The sequence below is a fragment of the Pieris brassicae genome, chromosome 4 (genome assembly GCF_905147105.1).
Source record: "Pieris brassicae chromosome 4, ilPieBrab1.1, whole genome shotgun sequence".
NCBI classification, from domain to species: Eukaryota; Metazoa; Arthropoda; class Insecta; order Lepidoptera; family Pieridae; genus Pieris; species Pieris brassicae.
The window spans coordinates 22,381,662-22,409,324 of NC_059668.1; the positions used below are offsets into that span (position 1 = coordinate 22,381,662).

The 27,663-nt window shown below is 37.2% G+C and overlaps 3 protein-coding genes across 6 annotated transcripts; all 3 read left to right on the forward strand.

Moving 5' to 3' along the window:
- Positions 1-1,120: 1,120 nt before the first annotated feature.
- Positions 1,121-5,622, forward strand: LOC123708429 (cuticle protein 18.6-like). The gene is made up of 8 exons (XM_045659126.1): positions 1,121-1,132; positions 1,368-1,577; positions 1,716-1,882; positions 2,387-2,431; positions 4,787-4,799; positions 4,926-5,096; positions 5,221-5,387; positions 5,528-5,622. The coding sequence occupies exons 1-8, from the start codon at positions 1,121-1,123 to the stop codon at positions 5,595-5,597; spliced, it is 855 nt and encodes a 284-aa protein (XP_045515082.1). The 3' UTR covers positions 5,598-5,622.
- A 3,392-nt stretch (positions 5,623-9,014) lies between these two features.
- On the forward strand, positions 9,015-13,081 carry LOC123708144 (cuticle protein 7-like). 3 transcript variants are annotated; one of them, XM_045658682.1, is made up of 4 exons: positions 12,251-12,270; positions 12,385-12,555; positions 12,680-12,846; positions 12,987-13,081. In XM_045658682.1, exons 1-4 carry the CDS (start codon positions 12,259-12,261, stop codon positions 13,054-13,056), a joined length of 420 nt encoding a protein of 139 aa, XP_045514638.1. In that variant the 5' UTR covers positions 12,251-12,258; the 3' UTR covers positions 13,057-13,081. The 3 variants fall into 3 exon arrangements, 1 of the variants encoding a protein (XP_045514638.1); XR_006753575.1 differs by lacking the exons at positions 12,251-12,270; positions 12,680-12,846; positions 12,987-13,081 and adding exons at positions 9,015-10,731; positions 10,824-10,979 and having other exon boundaries at positions 12,385-12,397; XR_006753574.1 differs by lacking the exons at positions 12,251-12,270; positions 12,680-12,846; positions 12,987-13,081 and adding an exon at positions 9,015-10,979 and having other exon boundaries at positions 12,385-12,397.
- Positions 13,082-18,318: 5,237 nt separating this feature from the next.
- On the forward strand, positions 18,319-21,665 carry LOC123708160 (cuticle protein 7-like). 2 transcript variants are annotated; one of them, XM_045658699.1, is made up of 4 exons: positions 18,319-18,508; positions 20,931-21,101; positions 21,240-21,406; positions 21,552-21,665. In XM_045658699.1, exons 1-4 carry the CDS (start codon positions 18,464-18,466, stop codon positions 21,619-21,621), a joined length of 453 nt encoding a protein of 150 aa, XP_045514655.1. In that variant the 5' UTR covers positions 18,319-18,463; the 3' UTR covers positions 21,622-21,665. The 2 variants fall into 2 exon arrangements, with proteins under 2 accessions (XP_045514655.1, XP_045514656.1); XM_045658700.1 differs by lacking the exon at positions 18,319-18,508 and adding an exon at positions 20,765-20,804.
- Positions 21,666-27,663: the final 5,998 nt, after the last annotated feature.

The window sequence follows — 27,663 nt, forward strand, 5'->3', positions numbered from 1 at the left end:
ATAAAAGATTTACATCTACTAGAGTTTTTCATAAATATTGTATACGAAATACAATGTTTCAAAAATTCTAATAAAATAACCTTGCCATAAATAAGCTACAAAGCATAAACGGTTAACAATAAACTTGTCCATATCACGTCTTACTCAAAATCGTAACTGTGACCTTTATGGCTCAACAAAATGTATGCTTTTGCAATGAATATAATTACACACTTTCATTAAGCAATTAATATACTCTAAATATTTTCAGTTTAAATTAAGTGATTATACTTGACAAATGTTCTGAGAGTATGAGAGTTATTATACATTATTGTAATGTGTTTATTTGGTTGTATCTAGTTGTTTATGTATGTTGACGTGACGATTTATGATGCTGTTTAGTTATTTCATATTTTTAAGTTATAATTAAATAACAAATAGATGTATATATTAGCGTTTTGTTTCCTCAATAGTCACGTTTATTTATATCAGTAAAATTTATGTATGGGTCTGAGTCGAGGAAATTTCGGAAAATTTGGTAACGATTTAATTTCCATGCTAATTATAAATCTGAAAAATATGTTTATAAACATGCTAATTTCAAGGACTACTTGAAAAAATATTGTCGTCTTAAAGAAAGTATTGTTTGATTCCAAAAATAATAGCGGAGCCTCAGTGAAAAATGTAAGCTTTTTGAGAGCTTCGGCTTCGCTTTCCGTAATCGAATGATACTAAAATTTTAATACATAATATTAAAGTATTTTTTCTTTAAAACGAATAATTGTATGTAAACCAACTTAATCTAGTCTAACTTCTTATTTTATAAGCCGTTCTCACAAAGGCTTTTTTATTTTATTCATTATTAAAGAAAAAATAAGTTAATTAATTTAGCGGACTTAGTCTATTTAGTAGACAGCATACCAAATTGTATTATACCACCTTTATACACTAATTATCTTTTAAATGATCGGCCTGTACCATGACACACATTATAGCTTTTTAATAATGGGGTTTCAATATTCTATTGTAAAAACTAAAGCAAGGTCTTACCCCACCTATTGTTATTGAATGTTAAATATAAAAACCAATGATTATTTGACGTTGACATCAATCACTGACCAGCATTCCAATCAAAACCGTAATGTTCAGTAAAGTGAGTTATTTATTACGATAATTTTAATACAACATCTATTAAAAATAAAACAAAGTGTGAACAATTACGTTTCATATAAAATGTGGAGACTTAGTAATCCATAGGTGTACTGATAAAGTTAATTGAAATTAGATTAGTTATTTGAATAGAGGATTATAAATAAATTAATTAAACATAATTGTAACCTCCAAAGAAAAAGGGTACATAAGTTTAATTTGTAAAATTTGTATTGTAGATTGTAGCTTTTGGAGCCATCCTGGCTGTAGCCAACGCCGGCTACTACGCTCATGGGCCAGCTGTATCTTCTCAAAGCATTGTCCGTCATGATGAAGCTTTAGGACACCTGGCTGCTCCAGCATATGCCGTGCCCTTGGCTTATTCGGCACCTTTGGCCTATGCTGCCCCTGTGGCTTATGCTGGATCCTACGAAGGACACGATGAACATGTAATTATAATTATTAAGAAGACTTTATACTAACGATTTTCAAATGATTATAAAAAAATCTAAAGGTTTTTAGTGTTGCTGCTTAATGTGCTTACAAAATTGTTTTCAATTGCTTAATTAGCTATTTTTTTTAAATAGGCCTATCCAAAATACGACTTCGCGTACTCCGTGGCTGACCCTCACACCGGAGATCACAAGTCCCAGCACGAGAGCCGCGATGGTGATGCAGTCCATGGGTCCTACAGTCTTGTGCAACCCGATGGCGTTCTCAGAGAGGTCCACTACACCGCTGATGACCACAACGGGTAAAGCAAATTACATAGACTGTAAACGAAGTTGAGGTGTTGGCCTAGTGGCTTCAGCGTGCAACTCTCACTCTCATCCCTGGAGTCATAGATTCGATCCCCGGCTGTGCGTCTGTGTACTTTCTGTCTATGTGTGCATTAACCACTTTCTCATACGAAGGAAACATCGTGAGGAAACCCTCGACGGTGTGTGTAGGCGCAGAAGGTGATCACCTGCTTGCCTATAAGAAATAATCTCGGTTACGCCATTGGTATATCTAATGGAATTGAGATAAAATTTATCATTGATATTGCATACATAAGCACAAAGGTGAACGAAAATGAAATTGATTTGTTCAACTGCAGATCAAAGTTTTCTTTTACTAAAAAGCTATGACTTCAATATGAGAAAGGTTTTATAGGTCATGTAGCGCATGGAAAACTTGTTCGAAAGACTAACATAGTTTAGTCAATCTGTATTTATCACAACTGTCTTGCCTTCAACTTTGTAAATTTTTGTTACAGTTTCAACGCCGTCGTCCAATACTCCGGCCCTTCCTACCACGCCCAGCCAGCCTACCATCATTACTGATTCCTAAGTTCTGATTAGGTACTATCTTAAGTTTATTTATTCAAATATAAAACTTTATCATCAAAATTTGTTTTACTTACCTGATAAAAACATCAGTTTAGTTAGATAAATACAAAATATATAAGCTGGTACTACATTGTCTTTAAGTCAGTATTTATCGTCTTAATTATAAGCGTCATTTAGTGGATACTTAACAAATAGTCTAGGTATATCAAGTATTGTAATATTTGTATTACATGTATTCCTTATGTTGCTTAACAAGGCGTTTTATAAGACAGAAGATAAGACCGCCGCTGAATATCTTCAAGAAGATAATATTTTTCTTCCATCCGTCGTAGACTTTCAGATTGGCCAATGGAATCAGAAGAGTCACGAAAATAAGATAAACCTCAGCTCAGGTTAACTCCCATCACTCACAGTATCCACCTCCGATTATATTAAAAAAATCGATTGACTTTATTATAAAAACTCGTCTAAATATATACTTTTTTCCAATAGAAATTATTAACATTTAAGAAACATTTTGTAACATAGATAATATAGTAATTGGACCAATGTAAAAATCCGAGTGGTATGTATTCTTTAGTTAATAAAAATATGCAAATAACCGCAAGGGATATGAAGTAATATCAAGATATATAAACTAATTTATCTTTGAACATAAAGAAAAAAATAAATTTCATAATTGTTATTGTAACACTGTGAGAGAATATTGACTTTGATTTTTCGATTGGCGTAATATCCGAATTCGCACGATAAAGCTGCTCGTACAAGAATTTTGACTGATAACTCAAAATCTAAAGTGTATCAATTCATAAATATATATTAAAACAAGTAAGAAACTCAGATATAGCTTCAATCAAAGTTTTATTTCTCCTTGAATGAGACCCAGGACGTCCAGACCTGAGTTATGGCGATAGTTATATTCGTAAATAGCCTTTTTTTATAAAAGTCGTATATTTTCAACTAAAAAATTGTGTTAATTTCCATGCCAGCGAGTGTTAACAGCGCAGATAGAACAGCCCGTTGGTGCACAGCCCAGGTTTCCACCTACGACGACATGGGATGCTGGATGGCTGTTGCCATACTCTTTATAAACAACGTAACTATGTTTATCTACCTCCTTGATTACTTTAATATCCGAAATAAAATCTATTTAGTCTAAAATTAAGCTGTATTTGTAATAATTTAACACCTTAGTTGTGGATCAGACAAGTACAAACAAAGGCGTCCCTAATGTCTAGTTTATACAGTTTTTTGAAATTTTATTTTTTTGATTCGTAATTGTATTGATTAATATTTGAATAATCTGTATGTCATGTTTGCCAATAAGTGCTTGTCAAAATAAAAATTATAGTATATTGTGGTTATTTTAAGAATGTATCGGTGTGCCCAGCGTTGGAAAGCTTTTATCAATAAAATAAATAAATAATAAATGTCTGCTATATACAATAGATTACTTTTATATTATACTAATTTATGTTATTTAGCTGTTGCCCGCTATGTTTTTTATATCATCTGCACAACGAGTATAAAGATTTTTGACACAAATCTATTGCTCTGCTTATATTTTTTATTATAAAGTAATATTTATTTTATCCTAAATTTTATTATCTATTTTGTATTGATGATAAAGCTGGAAGTGCCCAAATTAAAACCAAACCAACCACCAACCAACAGACTTTGCTATCTGATAAGATTTTAGAAACCATTGCTGATTAAGTATTGCTACTATATATTCTTTAAAACAATTAATTAAACATTCGTCATTTCAAAAACCGCAAGAATACTTTTCTAGGCAGCGTCGCAGCGGTCCCTAAGACTTACCATGACCTCAACACGTAAATAAAAGTTTTTTAAATGTTAATTATAATTTTTATAATACACATATATTATATTTTTATCAAAAATTAAACTAAAAGACAGTGCAAGATTGCACAGGCAAATACATATAATTTAGAAAGTACGGTCGTCGATCGTCGATCCGATAATCTGTGCTCATTTCATATCACTAGACATATAAAACCTACTCATTTTCATCATGGATTCCTTGTTTCATCCATAATACTTTTTAAAACCTTATTATTTTTTTAATCATGTCTATTACTTTTTATTACATTAGCATAGTAATATAAATGGTACAACGATCCATAGATTGTTTTCATGACAGCACATTGCGTTATAACAAGCAATATAATTAAAAACGGCCGTTATCCGTTACTAGTATCCTTGACACCCCACCCATTTTCATTTTATATAAAAAGAGATCGAGTTTAATTCGTATCACACTTAATTCACAACTTAACGTGCAACGTTAAATTCTAATTCCACAAAATGTTCAGCAAAGTACGTTTTTCTTAGAATACTATCAAGTTATGAGAAACTTAAAGTCAGAATTAAAATAACTTAACAAACGTCTTATTAATTAAAAATTAAATGTATTTTCTTAATAATAAAGTTATTCTTTTCTAGGTTATCGCATTCGGCGCTTTCTTGGCCGCTGCCAAAGCTGGTCTACACGGCCAGGCTGTGTCATCTCAGAGCATTGTCCGTCACGACACTGGCTATGGATCAGCTGCCTACGCTCCTTTAGCCTACGGAGGACATTATGGATCTTCTCACTACGATGGACACGACACCTATGTAAGCATTTAAATTTTTGTTTCGATTTAGGCTCTATAGGCTCTCGCTTATAGTTCTTTGATTGAAAACATTTTTTATTTCACAATAATTATAATATACAAATGAACAAAAACTTTTTATATAGGCGCACCCAAACTACGACTTCTCCTACTCCGTGGCTGACCCCCACACCGGAGACCACAAGTCCCAGCACGAGAGCCGCGACGGTGACGCAGTCCACGGCTCTTACTCCTTGGTGCAGCCTGATGGCTCCGTCAGACAGGTCCACTACACTGCTGATGACCACAACGGGTAAGAAATTAATTGCTTGTGATTCATTCATTTCATTAATGACACACACACAACAATTTCGTTGTGTACATCTTATCTATCTAAACAAGTAAAATAAAACTATCATAAAGATATATTTGATTATTAATTATTATTTTCAGATTCAACGCAGTAGTACACAACTCCGCGCCCTCAGTTCACCCCCAGCACGCCTACCACCACCACTACTAAGCTATCCCCAAAGTTCCTACAAAATGACTGTGAAATAAATTATATTTTAACTAATATATCTTTTTTACTTTATATGCTATAATTTTTCGTAATACATAATTTTAGTTTTAACAATTTTGATGAGGGTGATCGAAAATGTTTCTTTTTGTTAATAATTAACGTCCTCAATTTATAATTTTATAGTGGGTTTTTTATGCGTTTTAATACAATTTCTTTATATAATTACGACAGAAAATTGTGTACCTTTCTTCTTGGTAAGTACATCGTAACAAGGTATGTACTCAGGACCTATTCTATATACCTTTTAGTGTAAAATTGTGTATCGACGGCCACGGAATCGTTCTTTTTGGTATATAATCTTTTTGGAAGCACAACGTGGTTAAACAATTGTATAAAATAGTTATTAAGAAATTAATTTACTCAACATGACGGCACTGTCACGCGGGGGGACTTTGGAAAATGAACCATATTTCCTACGGAGGATCGTATTCTGTAATTACAAAACTTGAGATGGCTTAAAATGCTTTCAAATTCTCAGTCGAATGACTCCTGCTATGATAAAGGTGAGCTGGGCTGCAAACAGCTCTCAAGATGGGAAACTAACAAGAATAACAGATTAACCTTGAAGAACAATATTTGTCCCATAGCATGTATGGAAGATTTTCTTAAAAAATTTCATATCTCCCGGTCATATACTCTGGCAAATTTAGACCTTTGGAAAAAAATTTCAAGTACATAGATATAATGTATAGGGTCCATTTAAATATACAAATCAATTTGCAGCACGATCGTGCGACAAACACCAAAATTCATACATCATCTGTTTTTATGATAATTTTGATTTTTTCTCCTATTACGATAAGAACTTTTCTTAAAACACCCCGATTTGATCTCTTACAGTTTAGCTAAGTCATTGGCGTCTCTTAAAAGCAGATGCAAAGTTCAAAATTTTATAATTAATCCTATATTGCTGACTTGATGAAATTACATAAATTTAAAAAATTTCAGCTTAGCGCTGGTTACTGCGAACAATTCAGTGCAGGTATTCGCCTAAAGTAAAAAAAACAATAATGGAAAACCATACCGCCCCCTATCACCACCTGAGCTGACGCAGTAAGTTCGAACGAGAAGAGAGGGTATCTATTTGCTACCGTTTGGAAAAAGTTCGACCTTTTCGTGGTTCAAAAGTTGGCTACATGGTTTCTTAAGTTTTGTACATTAAAATGCGATGGCTTTTCATATTTTTTATTAGTTGTAGTTTAGATGACCTGGTAACGAGTGCTTTAAACCAAGTGTTATTTTCGGTCAAATTCTTTCACTTATTTTTACATGTGTGTAGTTTCCCTTGTAATTCAAATGCTTTTTAAATTTAAATCATACTCACGATAGTTTTAACATATTAATATAATACACAGATTTCTTTTTAATTAAGTTACGTAGCTGGTGGCGGTAGGTATGACTTACATTATTTTACTTGCCAATATATGAAAAATTTACATTTGGTTTTAACATTTGATGAGAATATGGTTCAAATCAAATCAAATCAAAAGTTTTCATTTCAAATAGGCCTTTGCAGGCTCTTATGAAACGTCTAGTTGCACGGTTCCAAAAAGTGGGTCTCATGGAGAAGAACCGGCAAGAAACTCCATGATTTGATAACAAGGTTGATATCTGTATATAATGCAATATGACATTTTTAATCCTCTTTCCAAAAGCTTTTCCACATGTTTTTTTAAGCAGTTTTGTCTGCTGCTATTTGCCTCTTCCCACATAATTTTATCAGTAAATTCACATCTAAACTATACAACATTAAATCATCTGCAAATTAAAGTATATTTACACATGAACTGCTTCAAACTTTACAAGATATCCAGTTCTAAGTCCATACAAGATATTGTAATGATATTCTATTATTAAAAAGTACATAAATCTACATAATTGTCCATGTACACCAGTGTTACTCCGTACTGTCACTAAAGTGCCTAGATTCTCACTGACAAATGCACCTTGCACCTGTGTGTATTGTTTTTGCAGTTTTCAGGTCACTTATGAGGGAAATGGAGCTATTAACACAGCTTCACCCTCTGCTGCATCGATATTGAACATGCAGAATGACAAGACTTCACCATATTTTAAAATATCTTTTAAAGATATGATGATGATGAGGTTGGACGATAGGAACATATTAGTTTAGGTGATGTGGAACTAATTACTGTTGAGGTGATTGTTTGTATATCTTCATAAAAAATAGTACTAATGATATTATTTTTTATATATGGTTTAATTATTTCTACACAATACCTCATGTGTCTGTCAATTTTCAAAAGATTTGTGGCCTTTTAACCATGTCTTATATAGTAACTAATAGCCATAACTTTTATCTTATCTTTTTCATATTTTAAGAGTTTTGTAAGATGTTATTTTATGATTTGTACCTTAAATATTGCATAGCACAATACATAGAGAGCATGTTCTATATGACTGTGTGTCCATTATGGTGAGAGATTTTGAATGACTAGTCTTTAATGAATGTTGTAGTAATAGGTTCATTATCATTCTTACTACCTATTTAAACAGGGCCATAAGTACACCACTGAGCCTGTAAGATAGGCTTAATACTAATCTATTCATTTACATGTTTGGGTACATAACTTTTTTTTATTTACAAGGTTGTAGTATGGTGGAAGATGAGGGAAGTTAGTTTTTAGACATAGACATAACATTTATTACTAACAAAACACACACAGAGAAACACATAAAATAACAATAATCAAAAAATAAAATAATAAAAACTAATAATAATAGAGAGATAACAATTTTTTTTTAAGAAAACGGTTTAACTGTGTAATGCGTGTGTGCTGTGGTTGTATTGTTGGTGGCCCTGGCTCAGCATTTTTGTAATGGAAACGCTTGCATATATTTTTCTTTTCTATATTTTCATTTTTATGCCACACAACTTAGATATGCACTGTATGCAGCAAATCTCCATTGATTTACTGCAATCTTTATGTTCATGTTTTGTGTTCACGTACGCTAGAACAAAAGGAGCAGCGCTGTTTGCTATTACATTTTGCATAGTGATTAAATTTAAAACATTAATCGTAACATTGTTGGAGGGACAATGCTTGCATAAGGGGGGGGCCTGAGCCTATGCTTCTACGGTTCCCAGGACGACATGGTAGCATAGGCGCAGGCCTACCCTACCACATTCTTCTGATGGGTAGGGAGGCGTGGCCTTGGGAGTAGCGCAAGTCGTTGAGATCCCCAAGGCAAGTTTGGTGGACTAGCCTTCACGAGGTTTGCCGACCCTGTTCTTGGTCTAATACCTTAAGTATTAGACGCAACTAAAACCACCAAGCGAACTATTGCAGGGATGTAGAGGTCATGTCCTTGCGAGTTCATCATGCAAAATAAAAGGACGGTGGACAGTAAATGACCTCCCGCGTGTTTGTGCCGTGCGCGGGGACCCGTACCGGGGGATGAAAGAGTCCTGGAGGTTGAGTGGCGTAGTGCGCCGGTTACAGTTGCGCGCTGCACACAACACACCTCTTTGGTCCGGATTTCCCCTCACACGGGAGGCCGTGGATTAGCTGCCCATGGTCAACCGGCTGTGGTATCTTGCTTGCTTGCTAAACAAGGGATGTCCCCGACTTGAGGGCTCCGTGGCGGGTGGAGAGCTCCGACGGTGAATTATTTCCAGTTTACCTCATGGATAAAGAGACTATAAACAAAAACATAAAACAACATAAGGCTGCGTCTACGCATGCGCCATTAACAAACAAACCCAGGGCTGCGTCTCAGGACATGCTGCGGTGCAAGTCACCAGTGGCACGATACACTGATGCCCCTGTCTCTTACACGGATGCGATTATTCAGGCAGCGTTTAAGACTCAAAACGAGAGGGAAACGACTAGCGATGCGCCAAACCGGCGACCACCGACGCCGACAAGGTCTAATACCGTGCTTAAGCCCGGTGGCTCTACGCTCAGCACTAGACCTAGTGTCAGTACCCAACCCAAAAAACTAACAACTAACCAGCAAACAAAGGGCCAGAAACGTGAACGGCCGGAGGACTCCGTAACACCAACCGGGGAAAGTAAAAGGGCTAAACTTAACAGACCTCGACCGGTGAGAGGAACCTTGGCCAGTTATGTGGAAGTAGCAGCATCATATAAAGCTAACGACCTTTGTGTTGCTGTTATGACTGAGCCCTTCATAGATATGACTCAAGAACAGGCGGAAAACATCCGCCAACAGATCCAGGGCAAGCTTCACAATGAGCTCATGGCGGATCTTGACGCTTCCCTGACTGCAGAACCTAATGACATCAGGTTTCGGCATAATGCTCACTTTTCGGATGGTGTTCTCAAAATCTGGGGTGAGGATTCTTTCACGTTGAGCTGGTTGACTAGAACATGTGATGTCATTACCTCTCCTATACCTGACACCAACTTGGTAGTTCGGCCTCAATCGGCAATTCCGAAAAAGGTTCCTTGCCTACTCCATGTACCAGAATTTACTGGTAACACGGATACTTTAAGGAAGCTAATAACGAGGCATAACCGTCACCTTAACATTAGATCATGGATCCTGACGCACGAACGAAGAACACAGGACCGGACAGGAGTCTCACTCTTCTTTCGTGTGCCGGAGTCTGAGATCTCAAAGATCAAGGCCCAAGATATGCGCATATACTACCTGATGGGGAATATCTATATCCGACTTCTCGATAGAGAGAAGTCATCATAGGCCCCCTGTCACACCACCTCTAACCACCGCCAATACATCGGTGGCCAATGCCTCCCACGTCTTTGACAAGGGATGCTGTGGCCAGCCGAGTCGCTGATACCCACGCCCCGATTGAGGCGGTTCAACAACCACCTTCACAGGTGACAAATAACTTCGGATGAGGACTTCCTTCAGGAGACCGGGGGAAAAAATTCAGTGACAGCTGTCTGCGCTCTTCCCCCTCTCTGGACTGACCTTATCCAAGCCAACCTCCAGCACAGCGAAACAGCGTCGGCTTCCTTGCGCAGACTGCTGGAACACCCCAACATTATCGCCGCGATCCAGGAGCCGTGGATCGGGAATGGTATGGTATAACAATGGCGGTAAACTTCTACTGGACACCTCCGTAAGTAACCCAAGAAACTGCATACTACAACCTAAACATGTACGGACACTACTAATAAACTAACTATATTCAAGGGACCTTACGGTTGTTAGGTTACCCAGGAACACGCATCTACCTGGCTTCCGCCTACTTAACGGGCGACGAGGCCATGTCCACTTCGGAACTCAGCCCTCTGGTTGACTTCTACGAGATGGATTAACCGACAGCACATCATACGCTATGGGGCAATGCCAATACCAACTCTCGAGGTAAGGATATGCTTAATTTTATACTTAGCAATAATCTTATCTTAGCAGCGGTTCAGAATCAATATTTATTAATACACGTTCACAAACTATAACAGATCTTACGATGGTAACAGCGAGTCTATCCGTTCACATACAGGACTGGCACGTGTCTAGCGAATTATTGCCCACTAGGTGGTGTTCTATCACTTCACCGCTACTGTGGAATCTAGTAGTTAACAAGCTCATAACAGAACTAAATGCTAGCAATCTCTATACAATGGGGATGACATGCAAAACAAAAAACATCGTAAATTAGGTGAAACACAAACATTCGAATTGATTGGAAACCCTTTCAAAAAATTTAAATCGCCGAAAGTGAGAGGCAATCCCATGCTCATTACTTTGCATCATCAAAATTCATATTTATTTAGGCGTATTTGTAATAATTACACGCCCTTGTGGCCGAACAACAACGAGATAATATATTCAAATGGCAAGACCGTATATAGATACGACATTCTATAGAAGCTGAAGGCAGGTCTTTAATGAATAAATTTGACAGTCAAAAGTCAAAAATCATTTATTTACACAGGTGTACTATGTATACTTATGAACGTCAAAAAGCTCTAACTTTACGTTTACTACCAGTTCTCAAATCAAGGGCGTAGAACGGAAGAGAAGAGTTGGCAATAAACTCTCCGCCACTCTTTAATCGCCAAGTTTTTTGTTTTACACAACGTTTGTGAGGAGCTGCAACCATTACACCATGTTCCACATGACATCTTAAGAAATCAATAATAATAAAAATAATCATAATAAAATAAATTTAAAAACGTTTCTTATAGCGAATAAGTTTTAAAAAGTTTCTCTAAAAATGTTTATACCTATTGAGGGTTTATTTCTGAGAAAACGAAAAGACAATGATCGATGATATGTTAAATGTGACGTTTCAAGACAGGATTTTTGCTTTGGAAACTACAAATTTTCGAAATCGCTATTTCATATTTGTACTGACAGATATTTAGATAAATGGAAACAAAACATTTCATAATCAAACTCAATATATTATTTACATCCTCGATTATTTATATTACGCTATTACGTAGAGCAATGTATAGTAAGCTTTCGTGATAAGGCACATTGCGTTATAACAAGCAATATAATTAAAAACGGCCGTTATCCGTTACTAGTATCCTTGACACCCCACCCATTTTCATTTTATATAAAAAGCGATCGAGTTTAATTCGTATCACACTTAATTCACAACTTAACGTGCAACGTTAAATTCTAATTCCACAAAATGTTCAGCAAAGTACGTTTTTCTTAGAATACTATCAAGTTATGAGAAACTTAAAGTCAGAATTAAAATAACTTAACAAACGTCTTATTAATTGAAAATTGAATGTTATTAATAATTCTTTTCCAGGTTATCGCATTCGCTGTTTTCTTAGCCGCTGCCAAAGCTGGTCTACACGGCCAGGCTGTGTCATCCCAGAGCATTGTCCGACACGACACTGGCTATGGATCAGCTGCCTACGCTCCTTTAGCCTACGGAGGACATTATGGATCTTCGCACTACGATGGACACGACACCTATGTAAGCATTTAAATTTTTGTTTCGATTTAGGCTCTATAGGCTCTCGCTTATAGTTCTTTGATTGAAAACATTTTTTATTTCACAATAATTATAATATACAAATGAACAAAAACTTTTTATATAGGCGCACCCAAACTACGACTTCTCCTACTCCGTGGCTGACCCCCACACCGGAGACCACAAGTCCCAGCACGAGAGCCGCGACGGTGACGCAGTCCACGGCTCTTACTCCTTGGTGCAGCCTGATGGCTCCGTCAGACAGGTCCACTACACTGCTGATGACCACAACGGGTAAGAAATTAATTGCTTGTGATTCATTCATTTCATTAATGACACACACACAACAATTTCGTTGTGTACATCTTATCTATCTAAACAAGTAAAATAAAACTATCATAAAGATATATTTGATTATTAATTATTATTTTCAGATTCAACGCAGTAGTACACAACTCCGCGCCCTCAGTTCACCCCCAGCACGCCTACCACCACCACTACTAAGCTATCCCCAAAGTTCCTACAAAATGACTGTGAAATAAATTATATTTTAACTAATATATATTTTTTACTTTATATGCTATAATTTTTCGTAATACATAATTTAAGTTTTAACAATTTTGATGAGGGTGATCGAAAATGTTTCTTTTTGTTAATAATTAACGTCCTCAATTTATAATTTTATAGTGGGTTTTTTATGCGTTTTAATACAATTTCTTTATATAATTACGACAGAAAATTGTGTACCTTTCTTCTTGGTAAGTACATCGTAACGAGGTATGTACTCAGGACCTATTCTATATACCTTTTAGTGTAAAATTGTGTATCGACGGCCACGGAATCGTTCTTTTTGGTACATAATCTTTTTGGAAGCACAACGTGGTTAAACAATTGTATATAATAGTTATTAAGAAATTAATTTACTCAACATGACGGCACTGTCACGCGGGGGGACTTTGGAAAATGAACCATATTTCCTACGGAGGATCGTATTCTGTTATTACAAAACTTGTGATGGCTTAAAATGCTTTCAAATTCTCAGTCGAATGACTCCTGCTATGATAAAGGTGAGAGATGGGAAACTACTAATGTATGGAAGATTTTCTTAAAAATTTTCATATCTCCCGGTCATATACTCTGGCAAAAATAGACCTTTGGAAAAAAATTTCAAGTTTATAGATATAATGTATAGGGTCCATTTAAATATACAAATCAATTTGCAGCACGATCGTGCGACAAACACCAAAATTCATACATCATCTGTTTTTATGATAATTTTGATTTTTTCTCCTATTACGATAAGAACTTTTCTTAAAACACCCCGATTTGATCTCTTACAGTTTAGCTAAGTCATTGGCGTCTCTTAAAAGCAGATGCAAAGTTCAAAATTTTATAATTAATCCTATATTGCTGACTTGATGAAATTACATAAATGTAAAAAATTTCAGCTTAGCGCTGGTTACTGCGAACAATTCAGTGCAGGTATTCGCCTAAAGTAAAAAAAAAACCATAATGAAAAATCATACTGCCCCCTACTTGAGGTGGTGATTCCACCTCAAGTAGCTGACGCAGTAAGTTCGAACGAGAAGAGAGGGTACCTATTTGCTACCGTTTGGAAAAACTTCGACCTTTTCGTGGTTCAAAAGTTGGCTACATGGTTTCTTAAGTTTTGTACATTAAAATGCGATGGCTTTTCATATTTTTTTATTAGTTGTAGTTTAGATGACCTGGTAACGAGTGCTTTAAACCAAGTGTTATTTTCGGTCAAATTCTTTCACTTATTTTTACATGTGTGTAGTTTCCCTTGTAATTCAAATGTTTTTTACTTGTTTATTTAAATCATACTCACGATAGTTTTAACATATTAATATAATACACAGATTTCTTTTTAATTAAGTTACGTAGCTGGCGGCGGTAGGTATGACTTACATTATTTTACTTGCCAATATATGAAAAAATTATATTTGGTTTTGACATTTGATGAAAATATGGTTGATATATGTATATAATGCAATATGACATTTTTAATCCTCTTTCCAAAAGCTTATCCACATGTTTTTTTAAGCAGTTTTGTCTGCTGCTATTTGCCTCTTCCCACATAATTTTATCAGTAAATTCACATCTAAACTATACAACATTAAATCATCTGCAAATTAAAGTATATTTACACATGAACTGCTTCAAACTTTACAAGATATCCAGTTCCAAGTCCATACAAGATATTGTAATGATATTCTATTATTAAAAAGTACATAAATCTACATAATTGTCCATGTATACCAGTGTTACTCCGTACTGTCACTAAAGTGCCTAGATTCTCACTGACAAATGCACCTTGCACCTGTGTGTATTGTTTTTGCAGTTTTCAGGTCACTTATGAGGGAAATGGAGCTATCAACACAGCTTCACCCTCTGCTGCATCGATATTGAACATGCAGAATGACAAGACTTCACCATATTTTAAAATATCTTTTAAAGACATGAAAATGATGAGGTTGGACGATAGGAACATATTAGTTTAGGTGATGTGGAACTATTTACTGTTGAGGTGATTGTTTGTATATCTTCATAAATAATAGTAAAAATGATATTATGTTTTGTATATGGTTTAATTATTTCTACACAATACCTCATGTGTCTGTCAATTTTCAAAAGATTTGTGGCCTTTTAACCATGTCTTATATAGTAACTAATAGCCATAACTTTTATCTTATCTTTTACATATTTAAGGACTTTTGTAAGATGTTATTTTATGATTTGTACCTTAAATATTGCATAGCACAATACATAGAGAGCATGTTCTATATGACTGTGTGTCCATTATGGGGAGAGATTTTGAATGACTAGTCTTTAATGAATGTTGTAGTAATAGGTTCATTATCATTCTTACTACCTATTTAAACAGGGCCATAAGTACACCACTGAGCCTGTAAGATAGGCTTAATACTAACCTATCTACTAAACTAATACTATACTATACTAATCTACATATTTGGGTACATAACTTTTTTTATTTACAAGGTTGTAGTATGGTGGAAGATGAGGGAAGTTAGTTTTTAGACATAGACATAACATTTATTACTAACAAAACACACACAGAGAAACACATAAAATAACAATAATCAAAAAATAAAATAATAAAAACTAATAATAATAGAGAGATAACATTTTTTTTTAAGAAAACGGTTTAATTGTGTAATGCGTGTGTGCTGTGGTTGTATTTGGCCCTGGCTCAGCATTTTTGTAATGGAAACGCTTGCATATATTTTTTTTCTATATTTTCATTTTTATGGCACACAACTTAGATATGCACTGTATGCAGCAAATCTCCATTGATTTACTGCAATCTTTATGTTCATGTTTTGTGTTCACGTACGCTAGAACAAAAGGAGCAGCGCTGTTTGCTATTACATTTTGCATAGTGATTAAATTTAAAACATTAATCGTAACATTGTTGGAGGGACAATGCTTGCATAAGGGGGGGGCCTGAGCCTATGCTTCTACGGTTCCCAGCACGACATGCTTGCATTGCATGGTAGCATAGGCGCAGGCCTACCCTACCACATTCTTCTGATGGGTAGGGAGGCGTGGCCTTGGGAGTAGCGCAAGTCGTTGAGATCCCCAAGGCAAGTTTGGTGGACTAGCCTTCACGAGGTTTGCCGACCCTGTTCTTGGTCTAATACCTTAAGTATTAGACGCAACTAAAACCACCAAGCGAACTATTGCAGGGATGTAGAGGTCATGTCCTTGCGAGTTCATCATCCAAAATAAAAGGACGGTGGACAGTAAATGACCTCCCGCGTGTTTGTGCCGTGCGCGGGGACCCGTACCGGGGGATGAAAGAGTCCTGGAGGTTGAGTGGCGTAGTGCGCCGGTTACAGTTGCGCGCTGCACACAACACACCTCTTTGGTCCGGATTTCCCCTCACACGGGAGGCCGTGGATTAGCTGCCCATGGTCAACCGGCTGTGGTATCCCATAAGCGGGCTACCTAGCGAGAGTCGGGGTGTGGATGGGGGGCCGTCGGCGTGGCACGGGACTCGGGATTGAGTTTGCGTCATCGTCTCGTAATGCGAACAGCTCTGTTCTCCTTTGCTGCGTGCGGACGCGTCTGCCTGTCCACACGCTTGCTCTATACTGAAAGAGTAGCTCTGACGTCGCTTGCTAAACAAGGGACGTACCCGACTTGAGGGCTCCGTGGCGGGTGGAGAGCTCCGACGGTGAATTATTTCCAGTTTACCTCATGGATAAAGAGACTATAAATAAAAACATAAAACAACATAAGGCTGCGTCTACGCATGCGCCATTAACAAACAAACCCAGGGCTGCGTCTCAGGACATGCTGCGGTGCAAGTCACCAGTGGCACAATACTCTGATGCCCCTGTCTCTCACACGGATGCGCCTATTCAGGCAGCGTCTAAGACTCAAAACGAGAGGGAAACGATTAGCGATGCGCCAAACCGGCGACCACCGACGCCGACAAGGTCTAATGCTGTGCTTAAGCCCGATGGCTCTACGCTCAGCACTAGACCTAGTGTCAGTACCCAACCCAAAAAACTAACAACTAACCAGCAAACAAAGGGCCAAAAACGTGAACGGCCGGAGGACTCCGAAACACCAGCCGGGGAAAGTAAAAGGGCTAAACTTAACAGACCTCGACCGGTGAGAGGAACCTCGGCCAGTTATGTGGAAGTAGCAGCATCATATAAAGCTAACGACCTTTGTGTTGCTGTTATGACTGAGCCCTTCATAGATATGACTCAAGAACAGGCGGAAAACATCCGCCAACAGATCCAGGGCAAGCTTCACAATGAGCTCATGGCGGATCTTGACGCTTCCCTGACTGCAGAACCTAATGACATCAGGTTTCGGCATAATGCTCACTTTTCGGATGGTGTTCTCAAAATCTGGTGTGAGGACGCTTTCACGTTGAGCTGGTTGACTAGAACATGTGATGTCATTACCTCTCCTATACCTGACACCAACTTGGTAGTTCGGCCTCAATCGGCAATTCCGAAAAAGGTTCCTTGCCTACTCCATTTACCAGAATTTACTGGTAACACGGATACTTTAAGGAAGCTAATAACGAGGCCGAAACGTCACCTTAACATTAGATCATGGATCCTGACGCACGAACGAAGAACACAGGACCGGACAGGAGTCTCACTCTTCTTTCGTGTGCCGGAGTCTGAGATCTCAAAGATCAACGCCCAAGATAGGCGCATATACTACCTGATGGGGAATATCTATATCCGACTTCTCGATAGAGAGAAGTCATCATAGGCCCCCTGTCACACCACCTCTAACCACCGCCAATACATCGGCGGCCAATGCCTCCCACGTCTTTGACAAGGGATGCTGTGGCCAGCCGAGTCGCTGATACCCACGCCCCGATTGAGGCGGTTCAACAACCACCTTCACAGGTGACAAATAACTTCGGATGAGGACTTCCTTCAGGAGACCGGGGGAAAAAATTCAGCGACAGCTGTCTGCGCTCTTCCCCCTCTCTGGACTGACCTTATCCAAGCCAACCTCCAGCACAGCGAAACAGCGTCGGCTTCCTTGCGCAGACTGCTGGAGCACCCCAACATTATCGCCGCGATCCAGGAGCCGTGGATCGGGAATGGCATGATATAACAATGGCGGTAAACTTCTACTGGACACCTCCGTAAGTAACCCAAGAAACTGCATACTACAACCTAAACATGTACGGACACTACTAATAAACTAACTATATTCAAGGGACCTTACGGTTGTTAGGTTACCCAGGAACACGCACCCAGATCGACACGCATCTACCTGGCTTCCGCCTACTTAACGGGCGACGAGGCCATGTCCACTTCGGAACTCAGCCCTCTGGTTGACTTCTACGAGATGGATTAACTGGAGTTCATCATCGCGGCAGACTCCAATGCACATCATACGCTATGGGGCAATGCCAATACCAACTCTCGAGGTAAGGATATGCTTAATTTTATACTTAGCAATAATCTTATCTTAGCAGCGGTTCAGAATCAATATTTATTAATACACGTTCACAAACTATAACAGATCTTACGATGGTAACAGCGAGTCTATCCGTTCACATACAGGACTGGCACGTGTCTAGCGAATTATCGTACTCGGATCATACGTTTATCCGCTTTGCAATCAAAGCTACCTAAACCGCAACCAAGAAGAATATTTCAGAACCGACTCAGCTAAATTTTGCCACTTGACCACCATTGATTTAAACCATATACACAAATATCTAAATAACCTAATGTACCTACTCTAACTCTAACAAGCTGTGAGCAGTCATTTCCCCTCACCATACCAATATAGGGGGGCAAACATAACTGGTGGTGTCCCGAAATGGAGAGACAACGTCGTAAGGTCAGTGAACTTTTTAATAGAGCTAGGAATACCCTATTACCCACCGACAGGAATAAGAACACAGTCGCAAGGAAACGTCTCAAAATACTTCTTCGTATTACGAAGCAAGAGAGAGCCCTATCAATCAATCGGCTGTCTTAAAAAACCTGATAACTCATTTACAACAACCGATGTAGAAACATGTGAACTACTACCGGAAACTCACGTTGAAGGTTGTATAATTGCTAACAAGCAGTCATGGCAACCATATTCGAAAAGAGCCACCGTCAGCTCAGACTAGCATGTAGCTGCTATCAACTCCTTTCTACCATTTAAAGCGGCTGGCATTCTCCCAGGTCTACTAACATGCAGTGGGAATCTAATCTCAGTTCATCTCACACTATCTTGTCTCAGTTTTTCGAGCCTGTATAGCTCTTCGCCATATAGCTCTGAAATAGAGGGAAGTCAAATTCATATTCATCTCAAAACCAGGTTGAGAGGACTATACCCAAGAAAAATCCGTCAGACCCATCAGCCTCACTTCATTCTTTCTAAAAACGCTAGCGAGGCTGGAAGACCTGGAGATACGAAGCAGAGTATCCTTATCTAGATTCTTAATCCAAATCAACACAGCTCAGGAAAATCAACAGAATCATCATTCCACAAGGTTCTATCTCGCATTGGCAACTCTGTGAAATTAAAGCAGTCAACCCTTGGAGCATTTATTGATGTTGAAGGCGCTTCTGACCAAACAAATTTCATGAAAATAACGAGAGAACTAGTGACATGTGGAGTAGCATCAACTCTTACAGGATGGATCAACAATATGTTCAAAAAACTGTAAACCACTGCACGAGGTATCGTCAGTAGAGATTGCCCACTAGGTGGTGTTCTATCACCTCACCGCTACTGTGGAATCTATGAGTTAACGAGCTCATAACAGAACTAAATTCTAGCAATCTCTATACAATCTCTTTGAATCATCAAAATTCAATTATAATTAACGTAATTAAGGCGTATTTGTAATAATTACACGCCCTTGTGGCCGAACAACAACGTAAGAAACGAGATAATATATTCAAATTGCAAGACCGTATATAGATACGACATTCTATAGAAGCTGAAGGCAGGTCTTTAATGAATAAATTTGACAGTCAAAAGTCAAAAATCATTTATTTATACAGGTTTACCATGTACACTTATGAACGTCAAAAAAGAAATATTCATTAAATGCTTCTAATTTTACGTTTACTGCCAGTTCTCAAATCAAGGGCGTAGAACGGAAGAGAAGATTTGGCAATAAACTCTCCGCCACTGCTGCAACCATTACACCATGTTCCACATTACATCATACCACATACATCTTAAGAAATCAATAATAATAATAAAAAATAATCATAATAAAATTAAATTAAAAAAAGTTTCTTATAGCGGAAAAGTTTTAAAAAGTTTCTCTAAAAATGTTTATACCTATTGAGGGTTTATTTCTGAGAAAACGAAAAGACAATGATCGATGATATGTTAAATGTGACGTTTCAAGACAGGATTTTTGCTTTGGAAACTACAAATTTTCGAAATCGCTATTTCATATTTGTACTGACAGATATTTAGATAAATGGAAACAAAACATTTCATAATCAAACTCAATATATTATTTACATCCTCGATTATTTATATTACGCTATTACGTAGAGCAATGTATAGTAAGCTTTCGTGATAAGGCACATTGCGTTATAACAAGCAATATAATTAAAAACGGCCGTTATCCGTTACTAGTATCCTTGACACCCCACCCATTTTCATTTTATATAAAAAGAGATCGAGTTTAATTCGTATCACACTTAATTCACAACTTAACGTGCAACGTTAAATTCTAATTCCACAAAATGTTCAGCAAAGTACGTTTTTCTTAGAATACTATCAAGTTATGAGAAACTTAAAGTCAGAATTAAAATAACTTAACAAACGTCTTATTAATTAAAAATTTAATGTATTTTCTTAATAATAAAGTTATTCTTTTCTAGGTTATCGCATTCGGCGCTTTCTTGGCCGCTGCCAAAGCTGGTCTACACGGCCAGGCTGTGTCATCTCAGAGCATTGTCCGACACGACACTGGCTATGGATCAGCTGCCTACGCTCCTTTAGCCTACGGAGGACATTATGGATCTTCTCACTACGATGGACACGACACCTATGTAAGCATTTACTATGATAATAAACGTTATACATACAAAATTTTACGATTCCATATATATCTCTTTATGTACTTTGATTTCAAACATGTTTTACTTAAAATAAGTCATCAAAAACTTAATTAAAGTATTTTTTTATAGGCGCACCCAAAATACGACTTCTCCTATTCCGTGGCTGACCCCCACACCGGAGACCACAAGTCCCAGCACGAGAGCCGCGACGGTGACGCAGTCCACGGCTCCTACTCCTTGGTGCAGCCCGATGGCTCCGTCAGACAGGTCCACTACACTGCTGATGACCACAACGGGTAAGAAATTATTTGTGGTTAAATTTAGAGTGTTCAAAACATTAAAACAGATTTCGTTGTATATATCTTTTCTATCTAACCAACACTAATGTCTTAAATAAAAGTAATATAAAGGTTTATTAATTTATTTCTTTTTATTCTTCAGATTCAACGCAGTAGTACACAACTCCGCGCCCTCAGTTCACCCCCAGCACGCCTACCACCACCACTACTAAGCTATCCCCAAAGTTCCTACAAAATGACTGTGAAATAAATTATATTTAAACTAATGTATCTCTTTTATCAAACATGCCCATGCCATCAAACATTTATTATGAATACAATAAAGTTAAGATAAATGACATGAGCTGTGATACGGCATTATTTTCTGAAAAATGTACATTTTATTCAATGTTTTGTTTAATTATTTTATGTAAAAGATCGATAATCTCAAATAAACAATATCTTTTTTATCAAACATTAAATACATTTTATCAGTCACAGAGAGTTTGTCAGTCACTGCAGTTTTGATATTATAATGAAGCCTTCCTTAATTTTAAAAGGATATGATTTTTCCCGACTATAAAATTTTCATTCATGCTCAGCTCTGATTGGTCTTAAATTATGTTACTCGCTGATAAATATACTTTATTTTGATGAAAGAACTTTTAAAAACGCTTCACTAGTTTTGAGCCTACAACACATATCTTGCATAAAAAATCATGACCACATCAAATGAATGATTTTTTGTAATTTTTATACATGAAACTGGTTGAGCAGGCGAGTTGGAAAGGAGTTTTTATATGATGTTTTATATATTACCAATCGCCACATTCATTGCAAGAAGTCTCGCCACGCCGGACTTTAAACAATTGGTACGCTCTTTTCTTGAAGGACCTTAAGTCGAATTGGTTCGGAAATATTTCAGTGGGCAGCTGGTTCCACATAGCGTTGGTGCACGCCAAAAACTGCTTTAAAAAACGGTCAGTTAAGGAAAAACGATACTCCAGTTAATTCCAGTTTTTTATTTATTTTACACAAAACTTTGTAACTAAACTAGGTAACGTTGTAGAATATAAGATCTTCCTACATTTTTACTTCTATTAGGTCCTTACATATGAAATTGGCGTTTTGTCGTACTGGCCACTTTGACCTCAAATACCTCCTCTTTGGTTAGGAATTTCAAATTCAATTTGTACAGCTATTTACTCGTGTATTTGTGCTTCGATGACCGTCATTCATTTGTTTTTTTCTGTTTGCGTCACTCATTTTACAAAATGGAAAACTTAAAATATCGCATTATTTACGAATACGAGTTCCGCCGTGGCACTAGTGCTGCGGAAACGACTCGAAGGGTGAATGATGTGTATGGCGGTCATGTTGCAAAAGAAAACACAGTTCGTTTTTGGTTCCAACGTTTTCGTTCTGGAAATTTCGACCTGCAGAACAAGCCCCGTGGATGGCCTGAGACCCAAGTTGATAATGAAGTATTGAAGGCTATTGTGGAAGCGGATCCATCGCAAACCACGTCCGAGTTAGCTGCAGGCTGCGGTGTTAGTGATAAAACTGTTTTAATTCACTTGAAGCAAATTGGGAAGATTAAAAAGCTTGAAAAGTGGGTACCTCACGAATTGACTGAAACAAACCGGCAAACGCGCGTCGACTGCTGCGCTACATTACTGAACCGGCACAATAATGAAGGTATTTTAAACCGAATCATTACCTGTGATGAAAAATGGATTCTTTACGATAATCGGAAGCGCTCAGCGCAATGGTTGGATCCTGGCCAGCCAGCCAAATCCTGCCAAATCAAGCGAAAATTAACCCCAAAAAAGTTACTTGTAAGCGTTTGGTGGACTAGTGCCGGTATTGTTCTAATCTAGCCAGACTATTACGGCTGATGTCTATTGTCAGCAATTGCAAACCATGATGAAAAAGCTAGCGGCTAAACAACCTAGGCTGGTCAATCGCTCCACGCCACTGCTACTTGACGACAACGCTAGACCACACACTGCACAACAGACGGCTACTAAATTAGAAGAGCTTCAATTGGAATGTCTAAGACATCCTCCGTACTCCCCGGACCTTGCTCCAACAGATTACCATTTTTTTCGAAATTTGGACAACTTCTTGCAAAGGAAAAAATTTAACTCTGATGGGGCAGTCCAAATCGCCTTCACAGATTTTATTGATTCCCGTCTGACTTGGTTTTTTTAGTAAAGGGATTAATGAACTACCTATGAAATGGCAAAAGTGCATAGAAAACAATGGTTCATACTTTGAATAATTAAATATATTGTATTTAAAAATATTCGACTTTTTGTTCCTCCCATACAAAACGCCAATTTCATATGTAAGGACCTAATATTTTATTTTTTGTTTCGTTTCAACAATGCTAAACTAGCGAATTAGGCGCGAATGTTTTCTCCTTACCTTGTAGTGCGAATTAATGAACGAAATCCTTTTGCCTTACATAGACCTATTTTATTTACATAAAAATTATTTAATTGCTACGATTAGCTTAGCACGAGAACGTTTAGTTTTTTTTATTATTTAAAAAGTTTATAACGATTACATTTATAATTTTAATAGCCAATAGATCTAAACAAAACTCAACAAACAACAAACTCGGTATACTCATTGAACTCATTTTGCATGAATTTCTACGTTATGTCTTTGTTCTCCCAGAAATCGAATTCAGGACGAGTATGTGCTTAATCCGGAGGCAGAGAATATTTTAAAATTTTATATTATTATGATATATTTATTTAGTTTTAAACAGAGAAACATAATTTACTACAGATTAAAATGACAAACATAATAACGAAATTAACATGCAGGTCAAAAATATGATCAGTAACTAGGTCTGTTATCATTCACACGAGGTTCAGCTGCACCTAAGCAAGAGGTATGTTGCGTTTCAATTAAGAAGATACATTTACGTAGGACACTACAAAAACTGTGCGACATCGCTGTAGTAACAGTAATTTTGTCTTACAAGTGTAAATTATAAATTTCTTAAGGAACATCAAAGAGCAAATCCGTTAGCAAAAAGCGTGTGATGAAACTGTTTAAATTATCTATTACAGTGTACGATGTATCATTAAGAAAATCTTCAAAAATTTTATCGAGTGGAACATATACACGATAATAATTGTAAATATGAGGAGGTCACTCGAAACTAGAAATCTAATTACACTCTAATGTTAATTTTGAATGTTTTAACCTAATTAAAAAAAAAACAGAAAGTGTTTTCTTATGGTGATACTAATATTAATATTTACTCAGATATACTTTTTACTTAAATACCGTTAATAAAAAACAAAATATAAGTTAAAATCGCGGAATAGGTATAAAATGAGTATTAGGAATATCTATAGCGCAAAATCACCTGCATCATGAGCATACCCCACATAAACACACCTTTACGTATATACCCATCACACATAACAGACAGGTAGTAATTACCGTGTCAAATGTATTGAATAATTTTTATTGTTTTTTCCCTTTGTAAATGTTTCAACCTTTTTGTAAATATTTTTTTATTTATTATAATTAATAATTTAATTAATTAAAAATAGGATTAAAATAGTAGTATTGCGAAATAAATAAATTTAATCTATTAAATGCAAAAATGTTTCTCACCCATCATTCCCTGTCGAACACAAACATATTTACGTGAAATGATTCGTAGAATAGTTTATTTAAATCGAATTATCGAAGTATCAATTCTAGGACTCCACTCACCTCGCTATATACAACATACCAAATTGAGTTATTTCCTCTAATAAATATCCGTCTAGCTAACAATAGCATTGCTTTTGTTGCAATAAAATTTTAACTATGCGCTTATATTATTTCAGGTATGAGACAAATATAATACCTATTCGCACCGACAGATAATTAATATACACTCATACTATCTGTTCCTCATTCTTACCTCACAAACGAAAAACAATGACACCTTATCATAGCCCAATTTGACACATCAACATGGTACAGCAAGGCGGTTCGCATGATCTTATCGGTAACAATCATTTCACTGATAATGCATAATGAGAGAACGGTGAAAACAAAGCAAAGCGACCTTGCTGTAACATCGTCAATCTGAGATCGCTCTCGACGCCCCACCGGACCTGAGATGAAGATTCTTATAAAACCGACGATTTATCATCATAGGTATGTCAGTCACAGTTTCACATCCAACTCAAAAAATGTTCTCTCGAGTAGGTTAAACTTTAAAGACAAATTTAATCTAGAAGTGATTTACTATTGTAACTAACTTACTGTGGTTTACAGGTGCTTGTGATAGGTGCTGTCATTGCCGCGGCCCAAGCTGGTCTTTTGGGTCTTGGGCATGGAGGATACGGACAACATGGTCCGCAACACGGTGGATACAACTACAATGGTGCACATGGAGTGCCTGCACTTTCTGGCGCATACCCTGGACAATTCACCCATCCAGGACCACAAGCCAACCCATGGGCATTTAACAGTCCCTTAGCAGGTCAAACGGCACCTTTGGGTCACGCCTCATCGCTAAACCACGCTGCTTATCCAGGTGCACCAAATGGTGGACTTAACGGCCCTCTTGGTCACGGTAATAGCTTTGGCCGTGCAATTTCGCACGTTGATAGAACTGATATCATACAAGCTTCTCCAATCGGCCATGCTAATGCTGCCCATTTAGCGCATCCAGGATTAGCTCACCAAGCAGCTCTCTCGCCTGCCTTGAATTTAGCTCCTAATACCCTCGCTCACGTTTCAAATGTAATTCATCCAGCTCCAGCAATTCATTCCAGACCCTTAGCCCATATTCCCAATGCCGCTCCCTTAGGACACATTCCCAGTGCCGCTCCATTGGGACACGTTGCACCTTTAGCTCAAGCCTCTGCATTCCCTCGTGTCGGTCCTCTAGCACACGCCGAACCTTTTGCTCCTACTGCAGCCTTAGCCCACGGTGCTCCTTTACCCCACCCTGGCGCTGGACCTCTGGCTTACCCTGGACCTGTTGGTCATGCGGCTCCTTTAGGCTATCCATCACCATTGGCCCAAAACTCACCTTTAGCTCATCCTGCATCTCTTTCAAATGGTCTTGGTGGATATGCAAGACAGTATGCCGGTGCCGAAAACTATCATGTATGTATTACTTACTATCCGATAATTGGTTTACTCATTTTATCGGACGTAAAATAATACAGTAATTTCATTACAGGCATACCCTAAGTACCAATACTCATACTCCGTCCAGGACCCCAACACTGGAGATAATAAAGCGCAACATGAGAGCCGTGATGGTGACGTTGTTAAAGGAGAATACTCTTTAGTTCAACCAGATGGTTCTTATAGAAAAGTATCCTACGCTGCTGATAACCACAATGGGTAACATTTACATAGTTTTGTTTATATTTGTTTTTCAATGTCTGTATAGCTGCTATTGACTCGACATTGCTTACCTATGATTCTCCGCGTCACCTACTTCAACCATGTGCTTGTCAAACCTGTTATGTATCGTGTCGTGTGAGTAACGACCTCATACGACCTCTGATGTACAGAGATATCTTCCAAACTAGTTTATTAACTTCCTCACTTTTTCCCGCATTTAAACATTAAAATAAGATCACCTTTGGACATTGAAGTGGAGAAAATTGGTAGCACCCATCTCTCTTCACTCTACGAGCAATTTTAATTACCTACGTACTTGATATAGAAACTATTGCGGCATAGGTTTGAACGTACTCAGTACTCGTGTTAATGTATTGTATTTTTTTCTTTTTTATAGTTTCAACGCGGTTGTGCAGAACTCAGGACCTAGTCATCATGTCTACTCGTCACAACGTCATCAAAAATGGTAAATCTCCTCAAAGACTTATGGATTGTTATGTTGTATTATATCGTATTGCTGTGATCATTGATTTTGAGAGTACAAATGTAAAAATAATAAAGTTTTTTTAAAAACCTCTGTTCTCTTTATAGATTGTAAATGATTTCGATTTATAAGTTGAAAAGCGTTATGATTATACGTTCACGTGAATAAATGCAACATAAAACTTTCATTTCATCACAACATATAACAATTATTCTTACACTACTAAAGATATTTTTTTCATAAATACTACTAATATTTATTATGTACTTCATGTTTTTCTCATAAATCTCTTAATTTACTTAAGCGAGTTAAGCGAACTTATTCCTTTAACAACGATTTACGACTTAGTAATCAAGAATTATTTTCATTACCAACTACAGTTTCATACAATTTTAATTGCAAGCCTGTG